The 11595-nt window shown below is 46.5% G+C and overlaps 1 protein-coding gene across 13 annotated transcripts in view; it reads right to left on the reverse strand.

Annotated features, from left to right (window-relative positions):
• Positions 1-1281: 1281 nt before the first annotated feature.
• LOC122555467 (phosphorylase b kinase regulatory subunit alpha, liver isoform-like) overlaps positions 1282-11595 on the reverse strand; it is a 143471-nt gene continuing 133157 nt past the window's right edge. For all 13 annotated transcript variants that reach the window (XM_087993152.1, XM_087993149.1, XM_087993151.1 and 10 more), the window contains 2 exons: positions 6579-6779; positions 1282-5221 (listed from right to left, as the gene is read on the reverse strand). In XM_087993152.1, the coding sequence (XP_087849278.1) occupies positions 5048-5221; positions 6579-6779 (375 nt within the window). In that variant the 3' untranslated portion in view covers positions 1282-5047. The remainder of the gene's footprint in view (positions 5222-6578; positions 6780-11595) is intronic.

Raw genomic sequence — 11595 nt, forward strand, 5'->3', positions numbered from 1 at the left:
CCCACTTTGTTAACAGCATAACTATCATTTTACAGGCCCCCTCCCACCCCTTAGATTCAAAGAAGCATCACATTGGATTCAAAACATTGACTCAGTTTCTCTCTTCATGGACGCTGCCCAACCTGTTGAGTTTCTCCAGCACTGTGTGTTTGTTTCAGATCTCTAAGACCGGTGGGGCAAATTACATAACCGCAGAATGGACAAGTTTGAAATCCTTCTCGGAAAAGCTTCAGACAAAGAGACGCAAAACCACCTTCATACATGTTAGCTTTGTCCTTAAGTTATTTCCAGGCATTTTCTCAGGAACAGTCTCTTACACATTCTTGACAAAGCTGTTTGTTGTGTAATATCCGTTGCTGAAAAAGACCATGGTTTTCTTCAAAATGTTAAAGATGCCGGTCGGAACCCAGCTATCTTGCTCGTGTGCTTAAAACAAATCACTATCCGGATATCTCGGATAGTCTAGTTTAAAATGCATCATTCTCATACAGAGCATATTCCATTTTTAATACCAAGCAATAAATGTCCCTGGTGTGCTTTAGATTGAAGCCTTGTAATCAAAGTAACTACTAAATCAAAACGCCACCAACATCTTCAATCAAATAAAGGAAACTTTGAGACTTCAGTAATATGATGTGAGATTTCCTTGTGTGCTGGGTGACTTGTCTATTATTTGAGTTTTGTACAACTGTGTTTGTTAATCAACTCAATTATACTGAAAATCACAACTACAGAAGACAAATCTAGCATCCTGCTGGAAATTAAACCAGACAGGCTCTCTACACTGTCTCTCTCTCTTTTAGCACCAGTCTCTGAGTACTTACAGTACTTTCTATTCAGGTAATTCACCTTCTGCATCTTGGCATTTCTCTCAAAGGAACATGGAGATAACATGCCCATTGATGGGGCAGGGTTAATAATCACTCTGTTATTTATATATCGGAAACCAGGGAGATCAAGAACCAGCAATACTGTCAAGTCTCCTCAATAGTTCACATAGGGAACAACAAAGAAGCAATATCAAGGAAACACTCAGAGCAAGCACTTGGCACAAATGTCGGCAAATCTCAGGTTCTCTGCAGTCACAATAAACGGTAACAAACACTATACAGAAAGGAACCTGAACCCTCAGCCTCTGAATACATTTTACCAGAAACAAAGTATATTCCATGACTTTTACCAGGACAGAATATCACAGTAATTTTGTGAGCAAGCACACGTCTTGAGAAACTCTGCCCCCTGCAGTACAAAAGGAACAATGAACGCCAGCACACAATGTGATCATAGAGATAATATTTTATTGCACTGCGTGCTGCTCCCTGTTGTAGAAAGCAATACATTGAGAAAAGTATTAACTACTACAATGTTGTTGATCTGCTGGTGCCTAAAGCACATTCGGAACAAGTATTAAAACTGTGGAAATAAATATTCGGCAAAACCTTAAGTTGCATCAAGTTATCGTTCACTTGGAAGTCCAGTATGCACTGACCTACGCTAGCTCAGAGTTACCAATACATAGCCGCACATCTCCCCTAGTCTCCTCTAGCTTCATAGCCCCTCTGAGACTTCCCCTCCCCTACCTTGCCAGTCCCTTCATGTGTATGGGGCTGAAGTTCTGGAGTTTTCACCTTCAAGCCCCCTAACCCTTTCCCCCTCTTTTCAGATGCTCCTTTGTTTGTCCCAATCTCTTTCCTTCTCATTTGTTTAGTTGTGGGCTGAAGGGCCTGTTTCTATAACTAAGCATGGGCCTAGGGTGTGGCTTGAATTCGAACTGGGCCTGAATGTAAGGTTTTCTACTGGGTCAGGTTGTTAAGCTAAGTTATGTATCCAAGCAGAGACTACACTCCACAAAACCAGTGCAGGAGGCATGATGGGCCAAATGGCCATAACACCTCTGTTATCCTCTGAACTCTAAGTTCTCAATAAATGCATCCAGCTCTGCTTAAGACTGACTAGCATCAAAATCATTTACTTTATTGGTTAATGGGAAGTGGGCATCACTGGTAAGCCCAGCATTTTTCACCATCTCTAATTGCCCTTGAACTGAGAGGCTTGCTGGGCCATTTCAGAGAGTAATCAATAGTCAACCGCTGTGGGTCTGGAGTCACATGTAGACCAGACCAGACTAGGTAGAACAGCAGATTTCTTTCCCTAAAATACATTGGTAAACCAGGTGGATTTTTTCAACAATCAATGATTAGCTTTCAATTCTAGAATTTTATTCATTGAATTTAAATTTCACCAGTTGTCAGGGTGTGATCTGAATCAGTATCCCCAACCATTAGATGGGTCGTCTGGATTACTATGCCAGTGACATTACCACCACGCCACATCTCCTCACTCCTTAGTGCTATTGATTTGCATTATTGAAAATACCCTTCAGTCCAACTCGTCCATGCTAACCAGGTATCCCAAACTGAACTAGACCGCATTTGCCCACATTTCACCCATATCCCCCTAAACCCTTCCTATGCATGTACCTAACCAAATGTCTGTCTTACAAGACCTAAGAACATCAGACAATTGAAAGTAGTTGTTGAGTGAAGGCCAATTCAACAACTGACAACCTAGATTCTAAGTCTAGATCAGAGTGGTGCTGGAAAAGCACAACAGGCTCAGGCAGCATCCGAGGAGCAGGAAAATCGACGTTTCGGGCAAAAGCCCTTCATCAGGAATAGAACCTGCTCCTCGGATGCTGCCTGACCTGCTGTGCTTTTCCAGCACGACTCTAATCTAGACTCTGGTTTCCAGCACCTGCAGTCCTTGTTTTAACCTAGATTAGAATCCCACTCAGTAACTTGACAAATCCACCTGATGTTTCTTTAAAGCTATTAATATTTCTACTCATCTTTAACTTTGCCATCCAGTATCTATTAATGTAGGTGGCATGGTGTCTCTATGGTGAGCTGGCCAATTACACCCTGAGCAAGTCTCTCAATAAGGAGGAACTAAGAAATTATTCAACACCATGGTAACCACACAGATATGACATGTCCGTGTATAACTGGGGCTCTGAGTCAGCTGCTTCATGCACTCTTTTCAGACTTTCCCTGCTCCAACACATCTGACCTTTCAGAGAGAGGTTAGTTTATCAAAGTTATTGATAAATCATACATTTGCCAAAAGGGAGATGTCTCAAAACTCCCCAGCACCTCCTATCATCTGTCTTTCTATAACCTACTGACTCCGTCTGGGATCACTGGTCAACTAGATAGGAGGTTTATCCATTAACATTATCCGATTTACTAAACACCAGTGAAATCCTATGGCTAGTCAACTGGAAGTAACTTATTGATTCCACAGCCCGCTGTTCAGGGACTCTGTGAATATAAACATTAAACATGCACATTTTTCATTCAAGAAAAAACATTCTTCAAACAAGGTGCAAGATATACTACAGGCAATACTGCTACAGACATGTCTTAACTATTGCTATAGAACTATTTACAACCTTTCATTACTGTAAGAAGGTATATCAGACATGGTTATTATGTATTGAAACACCTTCAGCTTACAACTAATTAGTGCGCATTTTTAAAAGTAACTGTTTAATCTATTTTTATCCTTCTTGTATGTCCTTAGAGGAGATATATTGTGCAATATCAGTACTATACAATGATACGTTAACACCTACTTAGTTGTCCTAAGTGAAACGTTGACAGTCCAGACACAAATTGTTTTTTATTCATTCACAGGGCATAGGTGTCACTAGCTAAGCCAGCACTCAGTACCTATCTCCCACTGCCCTGGGAAAAAAAGCCTTCTTGAATCACTGCAATCCTCGGGGAGTTTACATACAATGCACAATGGGGCAGCACAGTGGTTAAAGCTGCTGTCTCACATGCCAGGGACCCTCAGGTGACTGTCTGTGTGGAGTTTGCAGATTCTTCCAGTCTCTGGGTTTCTTCCGGGTGCTCCGGTTTCCTCCCTCAGTCCAAAAATGTGCAGATTAAGTGAATTGGCCAGGGGAAATGCTGGGTTACAGGGATAGGTTGGGCGGGGACAGGTCTAGGTGGGAACGGCTTGCATCCACATTGTAGGGATTCTATGAATAAAATTGCGCAAGCTGGAAATTCAAAATAATAATTCAATTTTATTCAAGTAATAAGCCTTAGCTAAATGAACTCAATTTTTTTTAAAATCCCAACACCAACGCACCATAGGACTTCATTTCAATCCATCCAAAAAAATTCCAAATGCCAAAATTCATCCACACTTCCATCATGATAATCTCAAAAAGAATAGATACATGGCAGTACCAGCCCCTGCTAGTTCCCCTCTGAGCCACTCACCACCCTGGCTTGGAAATATATCGCTGTTCCTTCACTGTCGCTGGGTCAAATTCCTGGAATCCCCTGCCTACCGGCATTGTGGGTCAATCCTGAGCAGGTGGACTGCGGTGATTCAAGAAGGCAACTCACCCCTACCTTCTCAAGGACAAATTGAGATGGGCTATCAATACTGGCCAGCCAGCAACTCCCACATCCCGGGAACAAACAAAGCATTTTTTTGGTTTTCTCCTTGATCTCTTTGTTCAATATGACTTTATGAAATACAAACAAACTCTGCCTTGTCTCTCACATGCATAATATATTCGCCAGTGAAATAGACTGTGAATCACATCACAATTATTACAATCTAAAGTGATTGAATCCAACACTTGTGTTCCTCTGAGTATTAAAACATGCCTTATCATGCTTTTGTAAATTGAGACAATTGGTGATCTAGTGAGTAAATTGAGCATAGGAAAGTTGTGACATTGGATTAACATTTTTCAAACTACAGAATTTAGCCGATTTTAAGACAGTTCAATGTGTTAGCTTTCACCCTAAGAGGGTGGCCCTGTTCTAATGGTTACAATGTGCCAGATGAATGAGAGCTACACACAGGATGAGCCTGAGACACAGTTCATACTATCCAGTGTTCTAATGCAATCCAGACGTCGGAGTTTTATTGGAAATCTGTTCACTTCAAGCTTGTAGTTATCAAAATGACACGGGAAGGTAACTCCTTCATTCCATGAGGTTTGTTTTAACATGCTCGGTTTCTATTGCATGAAGCAGCCAGCACTAGGCAGGAAGTCCTGTACATAGGTAGCAACAGCCTTCGTCAAATAAGTCATGGTGCCATAGCTCCCACTTGGAGCACTGTCGTAGAACATGTTGCAGACTCTTGTGGCCCCGTCAATCTCTAACCAGGATTCATTTGCACCAAGGGATTTCTAGGAGAGACACAAAGCAGGACATTCATCTACAGACTATCACTTTGACACAGTATTAAATGCTGCGTACAGATATTGCTCACCAACTTCAAACTTCCCACTACTCCAATGCAACAAACACCCTTGTTTATCCATCCCATCATTCCCCGTTCACAGAAACATTTCAACAATTTCCTTCTTAATGCCTTTTGTCCCAGCCCAAATTGAGCTTTAGAATTTAGAATTATAGCATCATAGGATCCCCACAGTGTGGAAACAGGCCCTTCAGCCCAACTTATCCACACCGACCCTCCAAAGAGTAACCCACCCAGATACACTACCCTACCCTATTATCCTATATTTATCCTGACTAATGCACCCAACCTGCAAAGCCCTGGATGTTATGGGCCAAGTCAACTAAGCCACACTGCTGCCTCACAACCCCAAGGACCCGGGTTTGATACCAACCTCGGTGGGTGGAGTTTGCAAGTTCTCCCTGTGTCTGCGTGGGTTTCCTGCGGATGCTCCGGTTTCCTCCCACAATCCAAAAAGATGTGCAGGTTAGGTGGATTGGCCATGGGAAATTGTGCATAGTACCTAGGGATTAGTTGGGTTAGCCATGGGAAACGCAGGGTTACAGGGATAGTGTAGGCTCTTCAGAGGGTCAGTGTGGACTTGATGGGCAGAATAGTCTGCTTCCACACTGTAGGGATTGTAAATTAATATCATTTGGTCCACATTAATTTCGATAGTCTGGAAAGCTTGGGACCAAGACATTTCTGGATTCTGGACTATAAAATGCTATCAGACATTAACCACAACAGTATCAATTGGAAAGCACCCTCCATCTGAACGTTTACCAGGAGCAGTGATTAAACTTTGATAAGGCAGAAATAAAAATGGCTTGGCTTATCCACAAACTGTCCACCTTTCTGCTCCCAACAAGCTGCACACAAATGATCCGAAATTAGATTAGATTACTTACAGTGTGGAAACAGGCCCTTCGGCCCAACAAGTCCACACCGACCCTCCAAACAGCAACCCACCCAGACCCATTGCCCTACATTTACCCCTGTCCCTAACACTGCGGGCAATTTAGTATGGCCAATTCACCTAACCTGCACATTTTTGGACTGTGGGAGGAAACCGGAGCACCCGGAGGAAACCCATGCAGACACGGGGAGAATGTGCAAACTCCACACAGACAGTTGCTTGAGGCGGGAATTGAACCCGGGTCCCTGGCACAGTGAGGCAGCAGTGCTAACCACTGTGCCACCATGCCGTGACTCTGGTTCTGCTCAAACAACATTTGCTGCTCCCAAACGAGAGATTTCTGGGCAGTGTTTGTTTCAAACAGCACAGTCCCTGAACAATTTACCTGATCCTGCAGGAAGTAATCATTGGCCAAGTGCACAATGTGATCCACATAGATGATCCCCCCAATACTGTGGACGTCCAGATCTGCCAGGACTGTGAGAACCAGGATTGCTTCCACCAGAAGCTGTCTGTACTCGGGCTGAGGGACGTGGTTCAAAACAGACTCCACGTGAACGGCAAACTTGATCTCTTGGGCCGTCATCTGGAAGTGAACAATAAAAATGTGACTGGAACATGAATCACCCAAGGTTAAAGTGGTGAGCACACTCAAATAGCTAATGGATACATGGCAGCTGCGTCACCAAGGCCAGGCCACTGTGAGCTAATTCCTCCCCTAGGTGAAAGTGAGGACTGCAGATGCTGGAGATCAGAGTCGAGAGTGTGGTGCTGGAAAAGCACGGCAGGTCAGGCAGCATCCGAGGAGCAGGAGAACTCATTCCTGATGAAGATTCTTGCCTGAAACGTCGAATCTCCTGTTCCTCGGATGCTGCCTGACCGGATGTGCTTTTCCAGCACCACACTCTCGACTAATTCCTCCCCGAGCAAGGTATGGAGAAGGGACTGCATTTCAAGTTGATAAGGCTGCAGTGCAGCATTGTGAGGGAAGGAAGAGTGGAGACTGTGTGAACATGTGTTTTCCCTTCTTCCTGAGAGGCCAGGAGAGGCGGCACGGTGGCACAGTGGTTAGCACTGCTGCCTCACAGCACCCGAGACCCGGGTTCAATTCCCGCCTCAGGCAACTGTCTGTGTGGAGTTTGCACATTCTCCCCGTGTCTGCATGGGTTTCCTCCGGGTGCTCCGGTTTCCTCCCACAGTCCAAAAATGTGCAGATTAGGTGAATTGGCCATGCTAATTTGCCGTAGTGTTAGGGGCAGGGGTAAATGTAGGGGAATTGGTCTGGGTGGGTTGCGCTTTGGCGGGTCGGTGTGGACTTGTTGGGCCGAAGGGCCTGTTTCCACACTGTAAGTAACCTAATCTAAGGACAGGAGAATTAGAAAGGATGTTACAGTAGACCGAAAGGATTGCAAAGCTCAACTACAGTCTGATTAACTGCAGCAGGAGACAGGGGAATGAGGATTTGAGGAAAAGTGAAAATTCACATAGACTACCCCAGGTTGATTAAAAAGAGGGAATGTACCATCGAAAATATAGTGGGACATCCCATTGAACCGGAGGGTTCTTAAGCAGCAAGACTATAGAATGGGAAAGGCAGTTCATAACAGATTATTGATTTGCCACTGACAAAGTGGTTGGGTGGAGGAGGTGTGTGTATGTGTGAAAGTTTGAGTGTGTGTGGTGTTTCGGTGTTTGTGTCTGTCTGTGTGTGTTTATTTTTGAGAGTGTCCACATGTTTGTGTATGTGTGAGAATGTGTGTGTGGGTGTCTGTGTGAGAGTTTGCATGTGTGAGGGACTGTGTCAGAGTGTGTGGGAGCATGAATGTGTGAGCATGCGTGTGAGTTTGTGTGTGTGTATATATATGTGTGTGTGTGTGTATATATGTGTGCGTGTATATGTGTGTGTGTGTGTGTGTGTGTGTGTATGAGAGAGTTTGTGTGACAATACTATGACCTTAAAAGGTGTAATTTGTCCTGTACTTGAAGCGAGGTTTTAAGGCAGAGATGTGTATTGAAAACCTGTAAAGAAAACAGTTTGTGAGGCCTTAGAGTTTTTAAAAGTTGGAACAATAGAAGCAACCAAAATGGGTGGGGTCAAGTTCCCGCAGAATCAGGATTTTTAGTTTTAGCTTTCAGCAGTTGTTGTCGGTGTCTCAGCAGGGTTTAAAAGCTGCAGTTGATCTTTCCCTTCGACACTCTCTGCCTCAGAATCTTCATGATGTTTTTGTTTCCCTCCTGCTGCTAAAATTACATGTGAGACAAGCTATTTTTCTGAATTTGCTATTGCAAAGGGTGTGTTTATGGGATGATACTATATTTAACTACTAAACAGTAACTGTCCCTATAATCTATTATTTTGTTAAGTTTTCCAATAGAATTAAGTTATTCCAATTTCTTCTTTTCTTTGCATTTTAACTAGAGTATACGAATATCTTTTGCTTCAAATCTGACAGTTTGACCAATCGAATTGTATCTGGAATACAACACCTTACAATTACCTTTAAAATAAGACAAAGTTAGAGGCTAGACTATTTTCTTAATACATTTTGAGGGAGTTTAGTGTAGTCTGTAACAGTCTGTGTGGGTGTATGTGTATCCAAGTCTGTGAGTCTGTGTGTGTTTGTGTGATTCTGGATCAGTGGTGCTGGAAGAGCACAGCAATTCAGGCAGCATCCGAGGACAGGCAAAATCAACGTTTCGGGCAAAAGCCCTTCATCAGGAATAAAGGCAGAGAGCCTGAAGCGTGGAGAGATAAGTGAGAGGAGGGTGGGGGTGGGGAGAGAGTAGCATAGAGTACAATAGGTCAGTGGGGAAGGAGATGAAGGTGATAGGTCAGGGAGGAGAGGGTGGAGTGGATAGGTGGAAAAGGAGCTGGGCAGGTCGGACAAGTCCGGACAAGTCAGGGGATCGAGTTGCTGGAGGTTAGAAACTAGGATGAGGTGGGGGAAGGGGAAATGAGGAAACTGTTGAAATCCACATTGATGCCCTGGGGTTGAAGTGTTCCGAGGCGGAAGATGAGGCGTTCTTCCTCCAGGCGTCTGGTGGTGAGGGAGCGGCGGTGGAGGAGGCCCAGCACCTCCATATCCTCGGCAGAGTGGGAGGGGGAGTTGAAATGTTGGGCCACGGGGCGGTGTGGTTGATTGGTGCGGGTGTCCCGGAGATGTTCCCTAAAGCGCTCTGCTAGGAGGCGCCCAGTCTCCCCAATGTAGAGGAGACCACATCGGGAGCAACGGATACAATAAATGATATTAGTGGATGTGCAGGTAAAACTTTGATGGATGTGGAAGGCTCCTTTAGGGCCTTGGATGGAGGTGAGGGAGGAGGTGTGGGCACAGGTTTTACAGTTCCTGCGGTGGCAGGGGAAAGTGCCAGGATGGGAGGGTGGGTCGTAGGGGGGCGTGGACCTGACCAGGTAGTCACGGAGGGAACGGTCTTTGCGGAAGGCGGAGAGGGGTGGGGAGGGAAATATATCCCTGGTGGTGGGGTCTGTTTGGAGGTGGCGGAAATGTCGGCGGATGATTTGGTTTATGCGAAGGTTTGTAGGATGGAAGGTGAGCACCAGGGGCGTTCTGTCCTTGTTGCGGTTGGAGGGGTTGGGTCTGAGGGCGGAGGTGCGGGATGTGGATGAGATGCGTTGGAGGGCATCTTTAACCACGTGGGAAGGGAAATTGCGGTCTCTAAAGAAGGAGGCTATCTGGTGTGTTCTATGGTGGAACTGCTCCTCCTGGGAGCAGATATGGCGGAGGCGAAGGAATTGGGAATACGGGATGGCATTTTTGCCATCAGATAGCCTCCTTCTTTAGAGACCGCAATTTCCCTTCCCACGTGGTTAAAGATGCCCTCCAACGCATCTCGTCCACATCCCGCACCTCCGCCCTCAGACCCAACCCCTCCAACCGCAACAAGGACAGAACGCCCCTGGTGCTCACCTTCAACCTTCGCATAAACCAAATCATCCGCCGACATTTCCGCCACCTCCAAACAGACCCCACCACCAGGGATATATTTCCCTCCCCACCCCTCTCCGCCTTCCGCAAAGACCGTCCCCTCCGTGACTACCTGGTCAGGTCCACGCCCCTCTACGACCCACCCTCCCATCCTGGCACTTTCCCCTGCCACCGCAGGAACTGTAAAACCTGTGCCCACACCTCCTCCCTCACCTCCATCCAAGGCCCTAAAGGAGCCTTCCACATCCATCAAAGTTTTACCTGCACATCCACTAATATCATTTATTGTATCCGTTGCTCCCGATGTGGTCTCCTCTACATTGGGGAGACTGGGCGCCTCCTAGCAGAGCGCTTTAGGGAACATCTCCGGGACACCCGCACCAAACAACCAAATCGCCCCGTGGCCCAACATTTCAACTCCCCCTCCCACTCTGCCGAGGACATGGAGGTGCTGGGCCTCCTCCACCGCCGCTCCTTCACCACCAGACGCCTGGAGGAAGAACGCCTCATCTTCCGCCTCGGAACACTTCAACCCCAGGGCATCAATGTGGATTTCAACAGTTTCCTCATTTCCCCTTCCCCCACCTCATCCTAGTTTCTAACCTCCAGCAACTCAATCCCCTGACTTGTCCGGACTTGTCCGACCTGCCCAGCTCCTTTTCCACCTATCCACTCCACCCTCTCCTCCCTGACCTATCACCTTCATCTCCTTCCCCACTGACCTATTGTACTCTATGCCACTCTCTCCCCACCCGCACCCTCCTCTAGCTTATCTCTCCACGCTTCAGGCTCTCTGCCTTTATTCCTGATGAAGGGCTTTTGCCCGAAACGTCGATTTTGCCTGTCCTCGGATGCTGCCTGAATTGCTGTGCCCTTCCAGCACCACTGATCCAGAATCTGGTTTCCAGCATCTGCAGTCATTGTTTTTACCTTGTGTTTGTGTGGTGTCTGTCTGTGTGTATGTGGCTGCATATGTATGGGTCTCTGTGTTTGAGTGTCAGTCTGTGTGTGTGTGTATATAGGGGAGTGTGTGTGTATATAGGGGAGTGTGTGTGTGTATAGGGGAGTGTGTGTGCGTGTAGGGGAGTGTGTGTGCGTGTCGGGGAGTGTGTGTGCGTGTCGGGGAGTGTGTGTGCGTGTCGGGGAGTGTGTGTGCGTGTCGGGGAGTGTGTGTGCGTGTCGGGGAGTGTGTGTGCGTGTCGGGGAGTGTGTGTGCGTGTCGGGGAGTGTGTGTGCGTGTCGGGGAGTGTGTGTGCGTGTCGGGGAGTGTGTGTGCGTGTCGGGGAGTGTGTGTGCGTGTCGGGGAGTGTGTGTGCGTGTCGGGGAGTGTGTGTGCGTGTCGGGGAGTGTGTGTGCGTGTCGGGGAGTGTGTGTGCGTGTCGGGGAGTGTGTGTGCGTGTCGGGGAGTGTGTGTGCGTGTCGGGGAGTGTGTGTGCGTGTCGGGGAGTGTGTGTG

Source organism: Chiloscyllium plagiosum, unplaced genomic scaffold, assembly GCF_037043375.1.
Source record: "Chiloscyllium plagiosum isolate Xiang-an unplaced genomic scaffold, Cpla_swu_hap1 HiC_scaffold_12, whole genome shotgun sequence".
In the NCBI taxonomy this organism is placed as follows: domain Eukaryota; kingdom Metazoa; phylum Chordata; class Chondrichthyes; order Orectolobiformes; family Hemiscylliidae; genus Chiloscyllium; species Chiloscyllium plagiosum.